General features: G+C 40.2%; 3 protein-coding genes across 4 annotated transcripts in view; 1 reads left to right on the top strand and 2 right to left on the bottom strand.

The window, feature by feature from the left end:
* The window catches only part of LOC144007179 (uncharacterized), a 337,746-nt gene that overhangs the window by 232,835 nt on the left and 85,602 nt on the right, over positions 1–19,309 (top strand). The window lies entirely within an intron of this gene.
* LOC144007630 (uncharacterized) lies at positions 1,474–17,767 on the bottom strand. Of its 2 annotated transcripts, XM_077507442.1 has the most exons (4): positions 17,336–17,767; positions 8,035–8,326; positions 2,746–2,867; positions 1,474–1,997 (listed from the first exon to the last, which is right to left on the bottom strand). In XM_077507442.1, exons 1-3 carry the CDS (start codon positions 17,457–17,459, stop codon positions 2,834–2,836), a joined length of 450 nt encoding a protein of 149 aa, XP_077363568.1. In that variant the 5' UTR covers positions 17,460–17,767; the 3' UTR covers positions 1,474–1,997; positions 2,746–2,833. The 2 variants fall into 2 exon arrangements, 1 of the variants encoding a protein (XP_077363568.1); XR_013280257.1 differs by lacking the exons at positions 8,035–8,326; positions 17,336–17,767 and adding an exon at positions 3,632–3,907.
* Positions 5,893–7,991, bottom strand: LOC144007275 (uncharacterized). The gene has a single exon (XM_077506738.1). The coding sequence runs from the start codon at positions 7,869–7,871 to the stop codon at positions 6,168–6,170; it is 1,704 nt and encodes a 567-aa protein (XP_077362864.1). The 5' UTR covers positions 7,872–7,991; the 3' UTR covers positions 5,893–6,167.

Raw genomic sequence — 19,309 nt, 5'->3', positions numbered from 1 at the left:
ACTTTTATGGAGAGAAATTTGTGTCTTTATTTTCAATCAAACAAAAAAGGGATTTGCAATCCAAAAAAAAATTCAATCAAACAAAAAGGGGATTTGCAACCTCAAATAAATTTTAATCAAACAAAAAAGGGATTTCAAATTTAAAAAAAAATTGCTAACAAAAAAAACCCATTTCAAACATGGATTTGTATTTTAATAAAATCTTTTGCAAGCATTTTTTTCGTTTTGTTTGCGAATCTGTTTTTTGGTTGCGGATCTGTTTTTTGATTGAAACCTGTTTTTTGGTTGCGAATCTTTTTCTGTGTTGTGTGGGCGGGGTCCTCCGTTCAACCGATGATAGAAGCCTTGTCATTGGTCAGCTTGGAAGTCGCTGCGACAACTTTCATTGGTCAGATAGGAATGGGGGTGTGACAATGTTCGTCTGATTATTTCCTGGTTCATTTTGTCCAGTCGCCGCCAGCATCGAGGTAAATATGACCCCCCCCCCCCCCCCCCCCCGATAAACAAAACAGAAAACTAGAAGTGTGTGTGTGTGGGGGGGGGGCACTTCTAGTTTTAGTTTTCCGTTTTGTTTATCTGACATTTATCTAAAAGCAACCCTTGATCTATCGTTTATCCGGTGATTTGTTCTAACCATTACAATTAACGTAATCACTCACTCAGCATTGCTTAGCCATGTTAGCTAGCTAGGTAACTGATGGTCCGATACATGAGTCAGTCATGAAGCTATGTTGTTGGCAGTCAAAACACAAATATACGGCTAATTTGGGATAGCTGTTCGGATGAAGTTTTGTTGTTGTTTTTTTTATACTCATAAAGAAACCTTTGCATTTGTTTCACATACAGGCAGGGCTGGGAATCGAATTTATTTACACTAGCTGCTTCCCCTAAATCTTGGATGTTTGAAGTAGAGATTCAATTAGTGATAATTCTGTGATTATTATTTATTGGTCCTGGTTGTTTACTGTACGAGTCAGGTTGAAAAAGAGGGGGAATCTGAGTTGTAGGTGTACTTTTGCAATTACACTGACTAGATTTTTTCTTTTAGAGTGCGAGCAGACCAAGGGGTAGAAAATGTAGACATAGCGAGATGCATGTTTACTGTAAGAGGAGCAGGCCAGGGCAGTTTTATTGCTGGTAAAAGCGTACATAACCAGAGGAAAAAACTTTATATGAGTAAAAGTTCTTGGAGTTACTGTAGCTTTCATAAATGTATTTGATATTACAGATCCAGCAAGCTGAAGAGACACTACCCTTGGACCATCACGGTGAACACGGGATCGTTATACCGGACATCCACTGTCGTTTACCTGAGGAAAGACTTGTTGCTTTACGGCAAATCAATCCAAACAAGGAGTCCTTGAGTTTTGGTCGCGTCATTTATTTGCAGACTCTCAATGTTGCTTCTAGTGCTAGTGTCTCGCGGCCCAAAGGGTCATTTAAATTTATGTAAAAAATGAAAATAAATTCCTGTGTAAAACAGTTTGACTTTTATTTCATAAAAAAAAGCATGCATATGAACTAACAACCAGTCAATTATTCAGCATTTTATAGATTTTATACAGACATTTTTCTCAAGAAATGATTGGCCTGCCAACAAGAAATCAAGAAAGCTCAGAAAATGAACTGTTAAACTTAAAACAAACATTTTGGTAGCAACAGCCTGTAATTACTCAAAAAAATGAAATGGATGTGATTTTTTTTTTGCCCTTTCAATTACACTGTGTCAAATCTGGCATCAAAGGTGATAGCAGTCAGTAGATGTGATTTAAAGGAATGGTAATCACTCATATGAGCAGTTGGAAATGTAATGGTGTTTGTGCAGGGGGTAACATAATGTGTGACCTGGCATTTGTACCTCACAATTGTGGTCAAAGTTTATTAATATTTTAAATTGCTCTCTGTCTGACATAAGCAGGTGCTTGTGGCCCTGCTCAGTTATCCACAACATCACCTCATGAAGAGAGGTGACCAACCACCAACTTCATCTTCTGCATCTAAAAAGTAAAGAAAAGTGTGCTTGAATGAACTACCAAACATGTAAAAAAAAAAAAAAAATTCTGACAAAGTTATGTTTGACACATGTTTTGAACATTATTGAAACAGGAAAACTACAATGAAACAATCACAGGAACTAAATGTATTTATATTACGTAATCTCAGTCATTTCCTCTGTATTTCAAACACCCAAGACATAATAAATGTAGCAGAGGCTACTTATTTCAATGACCAGAACTTCTCATAAGTGATTAATAATTAGCATTTTATTAATGTAATGTAATAAAATAATCAGGAATAAGCATAATAACATAATAACTGGTTATTGGCTATCCAGTCATATATACAGGTCAGTGCGTATAGTTTATACAGTAGTGTGCTCGCAAGGTCGGAGAAGCAAGATGGCCGCCCTGTGACTTCAACAGCTTGCCTGAGCATGTATGAGTTATCGGCTATGGTCAGTGAGTTATACAGAGCAATTTTTTTTTTAAAGAAATATTCCTGGGAGTAATATGTTGCTAACAAACCGCTAACAAGCTGTTCATATGGTACAATATAAAGCGCAGTTTGTTTTATGAATTTGATCTCTCATTCGGTCAGGATAATGTTCATTGTTTTCACGGATGAAATAATGCTAACATGCTAACAAAAATGGCCTAAGAGTTGTTGTTTTTTGCGCACATCTTTCTGAGCATAGTGACCTTTTGGGCATGTTGCAGTTCAGAGACGACATCACTTCCTGTTTACCTAAAGTCGGGGAAAGTGCTTGCCAGCGAGGCCACCTGGAACTGGATGGCAGGGAGATCCTGGAGCTTCAGGACTTCGGCCATCATGCTCAGAGGCTCCTGAAGCCACGCCTCCTTGGAGCCCTGCATGCCAAGACAACCATGACAACATTAAAAAAATAAAAATAAATCTTGGAGTTCACACAAATTCCCCAAGATTCCAGTCAGTGTTGTGCTTTCTGCTGTTGAGCAATAAGACGTGCTCATTCTCATTCAGACTGTAGATAACGTAACAAAAAAAAAAAGTTGATGTGTCTGCAAAAATAGTCTCCGCTTTTTCATGTGGTCATCAAAAACAAGGTTATATAGCTGTATTAGAAAAAAACAAAACAAAACAGTCAATAAAATGTATCACAAAAATTGAATAAAAGTATATCCCAATGATGTTAAAAAAAAGCAGTTTTTATGGGTTAAATACGAAAAAGTTCAATACATTCTTTCACATAACTGCAAGAGAGAAAAGTAACGGACACTGTGAAAAACATATCTCTTCTAATAATCAATACACTAATATATAATAAATAAATAATACATCACAGAATTATCACGAATTTAATCTCTACTTCAAACATCCAAGATTTAGGGGAAGCAGCTAGTGTAAATAAATTCGATTCCCAGCCCTGCCTGTATGTGAAACAAATGCATGTATGTATGTATGTATCATGTATCGTATCGGACCATCAGTTACCTAGCTAGCTAACATGGCTAAGCAATGCTGAGTGAGTGATTACGTTAATTGTAATGATTAGAACAAATCACCGGATAAACGATAGATCAAGGGTTGCTTTTAGATAAATGTCAGATAAACAAAACGGAAAACTAGAAGTGAGGGGGGGGTTCATATTTACCTCGATGCTGGCGGCGACTGGACAAAATGAACCAGGAAATAATCAGACGAACATTGTCACACCCCCATTCCTATCTGACCAATGAAAGTTGTCGCAGCGGCTTCCAAGCTGACCAATGACAAGGCTTCTATCATCGGTTGAACGGAGGACCCCGCCCACACAACACAGAAAAAGATTCGCAACCAAAAAACAGGTTTCAATCAAAAAACAGATTCGCAACCAAAAAACAGATTCGCAAACAAAACGAAAAAAATGTTTGCAAAAGATTTTGTTAAAATACAAATCCATGTTTGAAATGTTTTTTTTTGTTTGCAAATTTTTATTTTATATGAAAACCCTTTTTTGTTTGATTGAAATTTTTTTTTGATTGCAAATCCCCTTTTTGTTTGATTGAAATTTTTTTTTGATTGCAAATTCCTTTTTTGTTTGATTGAAATTTTTTTTTGATTGCAAATTCCTTTTTTGTTTGATTGAAAATAAAGACACAAATTTCTCTCCATAGAAAGGCGTGAATTTTGTCAGCAAGTTGAAATTTGAACGGTGTAAATCGGAAGTATAATGTAGGAGTAGTTTGATTGCAAAAAGTGCTGAGAATAAAATGCTATAATAAGTATAATAATAATAATAATAATAATAATAATAAAGGTTAGAAACAACATATGTGGGATGCTTTCAGCATCCCACAATAATAAGAAGAATTCCTACAAAAACAATAGGGCCTCGCAGCGGCACCGCCGCCGCTCGGGCTCTAATAAATAAAAGAAAGAAAGAAAGAAAGAAAGAAAGAGAGAGAGAGAGAGAGAGAGAGAGAGAGAGAGAGAGAGAGAGAGAGAGAGAGAGAGACGTTAACTCTGTCAAAACTAAATATTATCTACAAGTCATGGAAAGTCAGCATAGCAAGAAAGGCGGTACTCCTGAAGAAACTAAAAGAGAAAAAAAAAAGAAAAGAAAAACAAAACAAAATACAATATCAATAATAAAATTAAATATTTAGGGATCATATAATTGTAGCTTCACATATGGTGTACTCACAAATTGACATAAATAAAAAAAAAAAAATGCCACACCCACAATGTAAGATGTAAAAAGAAAAGAATATACATTTCAACAAATAAAATAAAAATTATGAAATTAGTGCGTGAAACTTCAAACGATAATACCGTCCTTTCAATCAGTTATTCGTGTTTCAACACAGTCAGTAGCTTCACCTCAATCACCATCAGCAGCTTGTGAAGTGGAGCTCAAAGTCACGTTTTCATTGACGTAAGTCAGCGCCGCCACATGATCGGTGAACCTCATTTGTCTTCCGTTGTGTGTAAATTGCAGAGTTGCTGGGAAGTAGAGGGCAAACTGGATCTTTGCGGCATGGAGCTTCCTTTTAGATTCGGAGAAGGCTGCACGCCGTTTGTTGACATCCGGGCTGTAGTCAGGAAAAATGTGAATTCTTGATCCGTTGTAGAAGAGAGGGCCCGCTTGTCTGGCGAGGCGAAGGATCAACTCTTTACTTTGAAAATGATGAAGTCCAACGATGAACGGCCGTGGTCTGCTATCGCCATCCTTCGGTTTGGGTGCCAGGCTTCTGTGGGCGCGATCCACCGAAAGTGGTTTCTCGAAGTTATCTTCCCCAAGCACATCACTGATAAGCTTGGAAATAAATTCCGATGGTCGCGGGCCCTCCACATTTTCCGGTATTCCCACAATGCGTATGTTTTGCCGCCTGGTGTAATTTTCCAGGTACGCCATCTTCTCCTTCAGCGCATCATTTTCTTTCGCCAGTAAAGCATGAGAAGTTTCCACGTTGCCAAGCCTCATGTCGAACTCCTTCATACCGTCCTCCACATCCGTAATTCGCTGGCCATAGACATTCAAAATCGAATGCAAAGAGGCAATCGAGGCCCGGTTCTCCTCCCGAAACGAATCGATAGATGATTGCACGGCAGAAACTGCGTTAGCTAGTGCTTCCATATTGTTAGCATTTGTATTAGCTTCCTTGCTAACACTACCTAGGGAGTCCGAGTTGTGTCTCCCACTTTGCTGTTTAGACGATTTAGGGGGAATTTGTCCACTCGTGAGGCAATTAGTTCACAAAAACTGTCTTTCCAAAAAAAGTTCCATCGATTACAAGGTCCAAAATGTATTAATCCAAAAATTTTCTGCGGGAGCCGTAGGAAACCCGTCTACTCACGAGCCATGCTCACGCGCCTCAGTTGCGTTATTTTTTTGACACACTAATTTGTGCATAATTAATTAACCTAAAATAATGTGTTTAACAACAACCTTTTAATATGTAAATAAGACAAACAACATATGAACGGACATTTACATGTCAACATGACAGATTATAGCCGTCAGTTATAATCTGCAGCCACTTGTCAGGTTGATGTTACGTTTTCAAAACTAATTCATTTTCAAAATAGGCTAAGACACATACAACACACAATACAAGTACACAGATCAATCATTCATTAAAGCGGTAGAAATTTCTGCACCATTTTAAATGTCAATTCCGAAATGAGATCATATCAAGCTTCATTCATCAACCGCTTTTCTCACCAGCACACTTGTGCCTCTCAGCGTTGCCCTTTGTTGGGAATCTTTCACCACAAACTGAGCAAGCAAAAGGCTTTTCTCCAGTGTGGGTTCTTGTGTGTGTTGTTAAACTTCCCTTCTCAGAGAAACTTTGACCACAAACCAAGCAAGCAAAGGGCTTCTCTCCAGTGTGGGTTCTCATGTGGACTTTTAAACATATATTCCAAGCAAATTTTCGACCACAAACTGAGCAAGCAAAAGGCTTCTCTCCAGTGTGGGCTCTTGCGTGTATTTTTAACTGTACCCTATGAGCAAAATTTTGACCACAAACTGAGCAGGCAAAGGGCTTCTCTCCCGTGTGGATTCGCATGTGCATTGTTAAACTTCCCTTCTCAGAGAAACTTCGACCACAAACTGAGCAAGCAAAGGGCTTCTCTCCAGTGTGGGTTCTTGTGTGTGTTTTTAAGTATCCCTTCGAAGAAAAATTTTGACCACAAACTGAGCAAGCAAAGGGCTTCTCTCCAGTGTGGGTCTTTGTGTGTCTTTTTAACGTTACATTAGCAGTAAATTTTTTACCACAAACTGAGCAAGCAAAGGGCTTCTCTCCAGTGTGGGTTCTTGTGTGCGTTTTTAAGTGTCCCCTGTGAGCAAAATTTTGACCACAAACTGAGCAAGCAAAAGGCTTCTCTCCAGTGTGGGTTCTTGTGTGTATTTTTAAGTTTCCCCTCTGAGCAAAATTTTGACCACAAACTGAGCAAGCAAAGGGCTTCTCTCCAGTGTGGGTTCTTGTGTGTGATTTTAAGTGTACCCTCTGAGCAAAATTTTGACCACAAACTGAGCAAGCAAAGGGCTTCTCTCCAGTGTGGGTTCTTGTGTGTGATTTTAAGTGTCCCCTGTGAGCAAAATTTTGACCACAAACTGAGCAAGCAAAGGGCTTCTCTCCAGTGTGGGTTCTTGTGTGCGTTTTTAAGTGTCCCCTGTGAGCAAAATTTTGACCACAAACTGAGCAAGCAAAAGGCTTCTCTCCAGTGTGGGTTCTTGTGTGTATTTTTAAGTTTTCCTTGTGAGCAAATTTTCGACCACAAACCGAGCAAGCAAAGGGCTTCTCTCCAGTGTGGTTTCTTGTGTGTGTTTTTAAGTGTCCCCTGTGAGCAAAATTTTGATCACAAACCAAGCAAGCAAAGGGCTTCTCTCCAGTGTGGGTTCTTGTGTGTGATTTTAAGTGTACCCTCTGAGCAAAATTTTGACCACAAACTGAGCAAGCAAAAGGCTTCTCTCCAGTGTGGGTTCTTGTGTGTATTTTTAAGTATCGATTGGAAGAAAAATTTTGACCACAAACCAAACAAGCAAAGGGCTTCTCTCCAGTGTGGTTTCTTGTGTGAATAATTAAATTTCCCTTCTGAGAGAAACTTTGACCACAAACCAAGCAAGCAAAGGGCTTCTCTCCAGTGTGGGTTCGTGTGTGTATTTTTAAGTATCCCTTGGAAGAAAATTTTTGACCACAAACCAAGCAAGCAAAGGGCTTCTCTCCAGTGTGGATTCGCGTGTGCGTTGTTAAACTTCCCTTCTGAGAGAAACTTTGACCACAAACCGAGCAAGCAAAGGGCTTCTCTCCAGTGTGGGTTCTTGTGTGTGTTTTTAAGTAGTCATTCCGAGTAAATTTTCGACCACAAACAGAGCAAGCAAAGGGTTTATCACCAGTGTGGCCCATCGCATGATTTCTCAATTGAGACTTGAAACCAAAGGTTTTTCCACACTGAGAACATTTCCACCGTTTGCCATCAGTGTGACATGTCACATCATCGTCACACTGTTCATCGTCAGCAGTGTGAGGAGCGTGTGACGCGTCTTCACCATCTGACATGAGAGCTAACCGGCTGTCATCATTTGTCATTTGTTGTCTTGAGCTGCTGCTTGGAGACTCCGCCCCTTTGTTCTCTTCATATTGACGTTCATCTTCAGTCTTCAAATGGACACCAGTCACGGGACACTCTGTGAAGTCCTCCTCCTCTTTAATGTATGGTGGCAGCTGCTCCTCTTTTTTGATGTTGGAAGGCTGTTGCTGCTGCTCTTCTTTAACTTGCAGAGGCTCCAAGTCCTCCTCCTGTTTCACGCCAGGGAACTCTGGCTCCTGCCGCTCAGGACAAATATATTTTTCACTGACATCTGCGAGACACAAGATACACATGGTTTGGTAAAGTTAATTTATTGTGATGTTATGTATTTTATATTGAAGTTTATCACATGGGCCACATGAGTGAATGAATAACAAATCTATACACAAGTATTTATTTATTTTTTTTACTTTTAAACATTTTTTTTTAAACTCAACAAGTGAGTCACATCTTTTCAGGGCAATTCCCGAATGATTCCACAGATTAAGACATTTAACAGATACAGACCTTTGCTTAATATTTGTTCTTGGTTTTTTTGGGGGGTTTTTTTTGGGGTTTTTTTATAGACATGTGCACCCCTTATATCATAAGGACTGTGTCTAATTTGGTGCTAATTTAAACTCAACCAAGTCATAAAATTTCATTGTATTTAATTTAATAAATAATGGATGTGTTGATTCTGTATATTTTGATTAATTAATCATTCTTATAGCTCTCTTTTGCAATTTGAATACAGAGTTGGTGTTTGTTTTATTTGCATTTGCCCAGATTTCCACACAATAGGTCAGATATTGTAATAATAATGAACTATATAATGTATATAATGAGTTCATGTTCAGGACATCCTTAGTTTTATAGAGTATCCCTTTGATTTTTCACATTTTCCTTTTAACATTTTCTATGTGTGGCTTCCAAAATAATTTATCATCAATAACTACTACAAGGAATTTGTTTTCATACACCCTTTCTATTTCAATTGAATTAACTAGGGCTGGGTTCAAAATATTGATATATCGATATCGTATAGATACGCCTTTTCATATCCCAATATCGATACATAAAGCCATGTATAGATATATCGACCCCGCCCCCAACACACACACACACACACACACACACACACACGCACCCCCCCCCCCCCCCCACACACACACACACAACACATTCAACACACACAAATAAATGCTTCCGATTAAGGCTGCACAGTATATCGAAAAAATATCGATATCGCGATATTGGCCCTTGCAATATGCATATCGCAAAGGCATGCAATAAGTTTTATATGGAATTTTATGCTTTTCATATGAATTTGACCAGTCAGATGCTAACTAAAATGTGCATCGCCAACCTATAGTTGAAAATTATTAAGACATAATTACAATTAATTCACTAAGATTACATTAAAAATGTTTTTTTCTTTAGGGGTTGGGGTACTGGCACATTAGGAGCAAAATTTCTTTGAACATGGCATGATAATCCTTTACATGTAAATTTTTTTTTTTGCCAGGTGTGATGTGTGTGTCAAGCTCAATGGGTTTTGGTGATTGTTAAGATCTGCAAAAATCAGCGTCTTTTTTTTTATTTTTTGGGAATGAGTTGACCTGATTGGTATTTTTTCCAAAAGTATATATACCCATCATCGCTCGTACTCATTGCACGATGTTGCTTTTATTGTCCATAGAGGCTATCAAAAATAAATAAAACAAAGTAAAAAAGTACATATGTTTGGATCGGTCTGATACCAGTGAACATCTTTAGTGGAAAGTAAAAGAATATTCATAAATGACTTAGTTATAATACTTACAATGAGTTCACAAATTTTGTACAAAATACCCTAAGTGTTTTTTTTTTTTATGCCTCAAGGACTAGGTGGCGCTGTATTTATAACTGAATTTTGTCATAGAGATACCTTCAGGCCTTGACTATAAATATACATGTCAAGTTTGGGATTTTTTTTAAGCATGTACCGGGGAGTTATTAAGCATATCCTTCATTCACGATACTGCTTTTAACGTCAATAGAGGCTATCAAAAATAAATAAAACTAAATAAAAAATACATATGTTTGGATCGGTCTGATGCCAGTGAACATTTTGAGTGGTGGAAAGTAAAAAAAATTCATAAATGACTTAGTTATCACACTGAGAATGAGTTTACAATTTTTGTAAAAATACCGTAAGTGGGGTATTTGTTTTTCATGCCTCAAGGGCTAGGTGGCGCTGCATATAAAACTGAATGTTGTCATAGAGATACCTTCAGGCCTTGATGATAAACATACATGTCAAGTTTGGGATTTTTTGGAGCATGTATCGGGGAGTTATTAAGCATATCCTTTTTCAGTGCGAAACACAAATTTTGATGCCCCGCCCTCATCATATAGTATTTCCAAAAGTCAAGATTTTTCTGTCTGTTGTTGGCTCAGGTCTTGACATGATCCAGGTCAAGTCTTAAGTCAGTCGGAAAAAACGTGTAGGAGAAGTGGGCAAAAGTATGCCCCCTGAAAATGTGCAAAAATCATCAAAAATGGGACATTCAAAAATTCGTAGCTCACTTCCTGTTCATTTTAGCATATGGGTCCAAGAGACTTTTTTTGTAGGTCTTTGGCTCCCTCATACTCCTAAAAATTTTCGTAGATCTTGCTTTAACATACAACCGGGGCTGCTTTGTTAAAAATTTCTAGGGGGCGCTATTGAGTCATTTTTGTAAAAATAGCACAATCAACAATAAAATATTGTTCATTTTACCAGGCCAGATGTGTGTGCCAATTTTCATGAGTTTCTGCGCATCTTTAGACCCTCAAAACTCGCGTTTTCTTGGCGAACAGTGCTTAGCCACGCTCACAGCGATTCGCGAAAACTCACAAACTTCGTGTTGTGACATTGTGACATCATGAAGGCCGAAACCCTCATCTGAGCAAATATGAGGTAGGTCCAGTTAACGTGTTTGGAGAAAAACGTAGAAGAAAATTGTTAAGAAAAAAAAATTGCCACTAGGTGGCGCTATCAGTAAGATGAAATATAAGTTCATAGATGTCTTTAGGGCTTGACTCTCATCAAATGTGTGAAATTTTGAGAAGATAGGATCATCTCGGTCAAGTTAATGCAGCTTTTATTGTCACGAAAAATCTTCAGACTTTGCGGCACCGTAGCGGCCACGCCCTTTGGCGAAAAGTTACAATATTCGGTGTGGGGCATGATCAACATCTTAAGGCTTTTCTGTAGAGATAGACCGATATGCTTTTTTCAGGGCCGGTACCGATACCGATTATCGGTAGTCAAGGAGGCAGATAACCGATATTTGAAGCCGATATTCATTTGCAGTAAAAGTTAAAATGTTGGCACCAAATTTCTGAATAATGCAAACCCTAACCGTTCTTTACAATGGATTCTCACACTGCACTTTTCGTTTTACATCCTTCCATCTGCAATAAGACGGTGGCGGGGGGAGTTAAATGTGGGGGCCAACGTGACATTGTAGTGATGAGAACATAATTCACCCACGGAACGTTGGGACGAAGGGGGAGTTTGTTGGGATGAAAGGATGAAAGGATAAAAGAACAAATGTTGGTAGGTCTGTGAGCCTCGCGCAGAGTTGTTGTTGCTGTTAAACGCTGAGAAGCTGATATCAATAAACCGCCGGTCTTTGGCTCCGGACTTCAACACTCTGCCTCCGACTCCCGTCACTGCTCGCTACATTGGTGACCCCGACATCCGCCTCGTTGACATTTCCGAGGCTGAGAATTTGATCGAATTGAGCGACATGGTGAACTCCGCTGATCTCAAGTTACCGGAGTTTTGGGAGTCGGCCGCGGCGACGTGGTTTGTACAAGCTGAAGCTCAGTTTGCCATCCGGGGAATTACCGACGATTCCACGCGCTACTACCACGTCGTGGCCGCGCTCGGGAGCTCCACGGCGGCCAGAGCTACGGCGCTAGCGAACACTACCATCTCCGAACCACGTGCTCTGGAGGAGGAAGCCGACCGCTTTTTCCTGGCCACCCAGCGTCACAACCACGAGGTCTTGGCCTCTGCACGCGCCTTCCCAGTCCCGGCGGCCGCAATGGCACCTCATAAGGTATGCGCTGCCGTGGATGGCCGATCAGCCCCTGGCTTATGCTATTTTCACGCACGTTTTGGAACCAAGGCGAAGAGGTGCCGCGCCCCTTGCTCCTTTGTTGCGTCGGGAAACGGCGACGCCTCCACTCAGTTGCAGCTGTGAGTGGGGGCCAGAGTGCCGGCTGCTGTTTATCATGGACACCCTCTCCAGTCTCAAATTCCTCGGCCACCTCATCAATGAGGACGGCGCCACCCCGCTCCCGGCAAAAGTGGAAGCTGTTGCCGCTTTTCCTCGACCCCAGATGGCCCAGGGTCTCCGCGAGTTCCTCGGGATGGTGACTTTTTACCACAGGTTCATCCGCCACGCTGCCCATGTGATGCACCCGCTTTACGACGCACTTAAGGGTGTGTCTCCTAACCGTGCGGTCGACGGGACCGATGTGAGAGTCGAGGCTTTTGAAGAGACGAAAGCTGCGCTGTCCCGAGCGGCCTTGTTGGCCCACACGCGCCCGGATGCCCCGATCGCCCTCACTACTGACGCATCCGATTTTGCCGTCTGGGCCGTTTTGGAGCAGCGCGTCGAAGGTGCGTGGCAGCCGCTCGCCTTTTCAGCCGCCGGTTAGTCCCTCGGGAGCGCAAGTACAGCACGTTCGACAGGGAGCTCCTTGCTGTCTGGCTGGCGATCCGCCACTTCCGCTTCATCCTGGAGGGCCGTGAGTTCACGGTCTTCGTCGATCACATGCCGCTCGCCTTCTCCATGTCGAAGTTGTCCGAGCCGTGGTCCGCGCGGCAACAGCGACAGTTGTCGTTCATATCTGGATACACCACGGACATCCGACATATCGCTGGCAAGGACGACGTGGTCGCAGATTGTCTGTCCAGGGCAGCCGTCAACACGGTACAGCTGGGCCTCGACTTTTCCCGGATGGTGGCCGACCAGGCTTCCGACCGTGACACCCAGTCGCTTCGGGGCTCCGACACCGGGTTGCAAGTTAAACCGGCTCATGTTGACCTGGCCGGACCCTTGGACGTGCCCCGCGCCCCCCGCCGCGGCCGCCCCCCTGGTCTGCGCCTTGTGGACCGTGTGGGGTCCCTTCCAGTTGTTCCTGCATCCCCGCCAGTTGGTGCGCGGGACTGTTCTGGTGTTTCTGCTGTGTCCCTCCCGCCCTCGCTCCCTGGGTCCTGTACCCGCAGGGGTCGGGCAGTTTTGCCGTCCCGTCATCCGGAGTTTGATTGTGGGTGAATTCTGGGGGGGCTTGTGTAGTGATTAGAACATAATTCACCCACGGAACGTTGGGACGAAGGGGGAGTTTGTTGGGATGAAAGGATGAAAGGATGAAAGGATAAAAGAACAAAATGTTGGTAGGTCTGTGAGCCTCGCGCAGAGTGAGTTGTTGTTGCTGTTAAACGCTGAGAAGCTGATGTCAATAAAACGCCGGTTTTTGGCTCCGGACTTCAACACTCTGCCTCCGACTCCCGTCACTGCTCGTTACAACATTACCTTTTATAGCATTTGGGATACTTGTGGTTTTATTCTATAAATGTTATATTTTTATATTTTGAAGTAATAGGAGGAACCCTGTCATTCAAAATGTGCATCAGCTGTGGCATTACTTATTACTACAGCAAAAAAGAAATAAAAAAATCCATGAGAAAAATTATTCATCCCTGAACACCATACAGTTCTTGTAGACCTTATTATGATTATTAGGGCCCGAGCAGCGATCGCTGCGAGGTCCCTCTTGTTTTTGTAAGAATTCTTCTTCTTCTTCTTCTTCTTCTTCTTCTTCTTCTTCTTCTCCGTAAACGATCGCATTTTTGAGGACCTAAACATTTACGAAAACTCACCAAACTTTGCAGTCTCTTCGTGCCCGGCGAAATATTTGATATTATGTAGTTGTCATAACAATGCGACTCTATAGCACCCCCTAGCATAGAAAAATAAAACCCAATCCCGGCCCGTTTGACCTAGAGCTACGAAAATTGCCAGGCACGTGTAGCACCCCGAGACGCACAAAAAGGTCAGTGGAAGACATTTCCTAAAATGTACAGGAAGTGAGCTATGAATTTTTGAATGTCCAATTTTGGCCCATTTTGGCACATTCACTGTGGTCATGCTTTTTCCCCCTTTGCAAACATTTTTCATCCAATTGACTTCAAACTTGGCATTTATCATCTCAAGGCCCAAGAAAACAACTGGGCAAAATATCTTAACTTTTTGGAATACTATATGACGGGGGCGGGTCATCAAATATTGCCTTTAAAATTTAATTTATCCAGAAAGACAAAATGCTGAATAACTCCCATGAACAAGCTCCAAAAAATCTCAAATTTCTCATGCAACTTAATAGTCACGGCCTGAAAACATCTATATGATACAATTCTGTTATATATATATAGCGCCACCTAGTGGTGACAATAAATGTCATACTTTACGTTTTTAGCTACTGTGCCTAGCTCGTTGAAGGGATCCAGTTGAAAATTGGTCAGAAAAGCCTTAAGATGTTGATCATACCCCACTCCGAATATTGTAACTTTTCGCCAAAGGGTATGGCTGCTACGGTGCCGCAAAGTCTGGTAATTTTTCGTGGCAATAAAAGCTGCTTTTACTTGACCCAGGTAATCCTATCTTCTCAAAATTTCACACATTTGATGAGAGTCCAGCCCTTAAGACATCTACGAACTTATATTTCATCTTACTGATAGCGCCACCTTCTGGCAATTTTTTTTCTTATGATTTTTCTTCAATGTTTTTCTCCAACCACATTAACTGCACCTACCTGATATTTGCTCAGATGAGGGTTTCGGTCTTCATGATGTCACAACACGAAGTTTGTGAGTTTTCGCGAATTGCTGTGGGCGTGGCTAAGCGCTGTTCTCCAAGAAAACAACGCCAGTTTTGAGGGTCTAAACATGCACAGAAACTCATGAAACTTGGCACACACATCTGGCCTGGCAAAATGAGCGATATTTTATCCTGGATTGTGCTATTTTTACAAAAATGACTCAATAGCGCCCCCTAGAAATTTTTTACGAAGCAGCCCCGGTTGTACGTTTAAGCAAGAACGACGAATATTTTTAGGTGTATGAGGGAGCCCAAGACCTACAAAAAAAAGTCTCTTGGACCCATGTGCTAAAATGAACAGGAAGTGAGCTACGAATTTTTGAATGTCCCATTTTTTACGATTTTTGCACATTTTCAGGGGGCATACTTTTGCCCACTTCTCCTACACGTTTCATCTGACTGAGCTTATAGCTGCTCGCAGCTCTCGTTTTAATTGTTCTTTGACCAAGAAAGTATATAGGCCTATAGGTATATTTTTATTTCTATCCAAATATACGATTATTCACTCGAATTTTCAGTAGGATATCCGGATACCAAAATATTCGATAGTTGCAGTATTAATAATACTAATTTTGAGTTGTTTTTGCGGCACGCCCACACGAGTTCTTTTACCATACACCCGTGTCAAAACTAGCTTACTGCACACGCTGCACCCCAACTTAAAATTTTTGCTAACATAATAAAAATAAAATAATATATTAGAAATTTTGTTGGGTCCAAAAGCAACTTACATAATTATAGTGTTTCATATGATGTTATTTGTCTTATTGTCAAATGTTTAAACATTTTCTTGATTTGAACAAAATATAATTGTTTTGAATAATCTTGATTTCAATTATTACCAAAATAATCGTGATGATTAGTTTTCCATAATAGAGCAGCCCTAGTGTGATGTGAATATGTGTATCTTGTGCTCATCTTTCCCTTTAATTTTCTATTTCAGGCAGGATATACTGAAACGAAGATTGAGGCGTGATTTCCCCCAGCTGGTTTTTCACACCCCTTTCCAGCGCAACACCTCTGAAATGTTTTTTGTAGAGACATTATCAACAACTGACAAACTTTTAGACAGGGTACCTCAGTCATCAGATACATCAACTACTGAGTCTACTGACGTAAGCCAAGAAAGTGACACTAACACATCTGGTACAACATCAGGTTGGAAAATCACATGGCATACGAGGACACTTTACAGTGCAGGGCTGTAAAATCTGCCATTTTGTTTGTTTCATTATCAAGATGTTAACTCTCCATTGGAACACTTTTCAAGCAAAAAAAAAAAAAAAAAAAGTGTATTCAATTTTTCCACAACACAGACCTTTGTTAAATTGGTCTGCCCAAAAAAAAAAAAAAAGAGCCGTTCCAATGAAGTTCCATGGTTTTATTGTGAATGTACATTTGATTTTTATTTGATTCTTTTTTTATTAATATTTTTTGTGTGTGGGGCAGGGCTGGGGGGTATAAATGACATGCTGTGACATAATCTGATACTTTAAAAAATATTCTATATGTTACAATAATCTGGGCTCTGAATGTATCTATTTTCATCTAGTCCATTTTGCCTTGTTCCAAGTTTGTGGTGCATGGTAGTATTTTCAGCCATTTTTGGCCGATGTATGTTGCTTCTTGTGCACCTTTCATTACATAGTAGGTTGTGAATTGTTTTTATATATGAAACATAAACATAGCTAAATGTAACATTCGTGTGCTGGTGGCACTTCTAGTTGAAGCTTTTTTTTGTTTCGTTTTTTTGGCACAAATTTGATATATTTAATGATCTAAATTCACATGAGTACACCAAACCACCAATACTTGTTTCTGATTTTAGGTATATGTATTTATAACATCTGGGAATGATTTTATGTTGCCAAATTTAATGAAAGACGTTTTATGACCAAAAACTGCAGCACAAGATTTTCGTTTTTTGTTATTTACCTATATATGCATTTCTGGCTTGTGACAAAACTGGGGCAGGAAAACATTGGGTGAACTTTTAACCCAAAGTTCAGAAGGGTATTATCTATCAAAAAATGGATTGAACAAGTCGTGCCCAGACAGTGGAGCGAAACTCATTTTCTAGGCACTTTTGTGGGGTTCACCCCAAGGCCGAAGCGTCTCTTCGAGCACACTACCGTAAATCCTAGAAAAGGGCGAACAGAAAAAATGAAGTGCGGCTGACTTGACCGCGTAAAAAGAAAAGGCGGCTAACTTTACCTCAGTTGTAGCTCTGCTAAATCCAATTCTCATCGACTGAGAAATGTTCCAAACCGACTGAAGAAAAAAACTAACTGTGTATCGTAACAAAGTGACCCGGTGAAGAGTCATTACAGAAATAAAAAGGTACATATGGTTGAAAAGTGTCGACGAAACAAGTGACAAACCTGCTCTGTTCAACACAACTCGAGGCTGCTTGTAAACGGCGTCCAGCAGTTGACGTTGTCGCTCGTTGTCCTCCTGTGCTCCACAAAGCTCCTCTTCGTCCTTGACTTTCGCCATTGTGAACATCTTCACACGATATTCACGACACTTTACGCTCACGATTGACGTCTGCTGAGCCAATTTGTCGATAGCAAACGCGTCTCGGTTTTTGGCGCCTAGCAAGCCAAGCTAAACTAAACTAAGCTAAGCTAAGCTAAGCTAAAATAAGCTAAGCTAAGGCAAAATAAAGAGGGCCGAGAGATACGACTGAACTAGACACGAAACGTAGCAATTATGTTTGACTTCAATAACGTAGTGACGGGGCAAAGTGTCGATGTGTCAGTTCGTTCCGTACGAATTCGTGTTGAATTATTTTTATAGTGAAGCCGAGCGTAAACGCGTCGTGCCTGGAATGGAGTAGCTCTTCTGCTACCACGTGAAATCTACGGCAATTACAGTTGGACAAATCTCATGTCACGAAAATGTTGATTTAATTTTACTTAAAAAATAAATTAAAAAAGCTAATAAAATTATACGATCCAAATGAATCTAGTATTATTCATTTGGATAATAAAAATAAATAGACCTTTAAACTGCACTCGGACGAATAAGAAGAAACATGTTTACTTCCTGTACATACGAGTAGCCCAGTTTAGTTTTTTATTTTTTAAATCTCTATTCACTCAATCAGTATACAAACTATTGGGGGGGGGGGGGGGGGGGATAATACAATCATTGAATACACTATAAACAATTAGAGCATAGAACACGCCAGGGAAGTTAATCATACAAAAGCTAAACCAAATAAAATCAATAGTATAACTGAAAGAAAAGAAAATAGTTTGATACAAAATCATATAAATAAATGATAAGTTTGCAATAGTTATACGTTTTTACAGCTTTTGGACACAGACAACCAGACAATGACAAAAAAATAATTTCTCATGGATACAAAAATAAAAACTAAAAAATAAAGGATGGTTTCTTATGTGTAAATTTAGACTTATAAATGTAAAACTTCGCTAGAATAATCATAAGATTTATCAAATGAAACTGTGAATAGACATTATCAAATTCAAACATACCAAAATAATACATGCTTCCAAAGTAAGGAGAAATCTGGATAAATGTGGATTATAATGAATTGTGATAATGTACCCCAGAATTATTAGTAGCACAGGTTTTTTTTTTTGGTTTTTTTTTTTTAACATCCTTGCTGTTTTACCTCAGACTGTAAATCTGTAAATCCACCCAAGAGTCTCTGGTCTTTTTTTTTCTTTTTTTTTTAAGCTTTGAGCCAGGAAAAGTTCTAGTCGAGTGCCGGCAAATTCTATGCACTATTGACTACACTTTTTCTTTTCTTGCTCGGCCGAATATCGCTGCCAAAAGTCAGGTGAGTTGTATCCGTAATTGACCTTTGGCAAACTCCGCCCCCCCAAAAGCATTGACCAATCACACATTTGGCAACCGTTGCAATGTAAGCATAGTCCGTCAAGCTTTACTCAGCTCTCGATGACGTCCATAGTCTGATTGATTTTATTTGATGGCTTACGAGACTGCTAACCACCATAAAACTTTACGGAAGAAGAGTGACAACCATTAACAAGCTCCGGACCTCCAAAATGAATGTTGTGATTCTTTCAGAAACAATGAATTATACAAGTTTCCTCCTGTAAACGTCATGTAACATATCATTTATACGCCTTTAAGGCAAGTTGGAAAATGTCCGAAGTCCTCTTGTTTTTAACAAATTTAAATCACCATAAATCATGCTGTCCATGGAACTGAGTGATTAAAAAAAAGGGGTCCTCAAAGTGGACATACCGTCCACCCACTGACGAGATGGTAGGAGCAAGATGGCCGCCCTGTGGCTTCAACGGCTTGCACGGGCGTGTAAGGGCTATCTGCTATCCAGTCATATATACAGGTCGGTGTGC

The sequence above is a fragment of the Festucalex cinctus genome, chromosome 1 (assembly GCF_051991245.1).
Source record: "Festucalex cinctus isolate MCC-2025b chromosome 1, RoL_Fcin_1.0, whole genome shotgun sequence".
NCBI classification, from domain to species: domain Eukaryota; kingdom Metazoa; phylum Chordata; class Actinopteri; order Syngnathiformes; family Syngnathidae; genus Festucalex; species Festucalex cinctus.
Note: the sequence above shows the minus strand (reverse complement) of the source record. Positions and strands in the feature narration are given on the sequence as shown.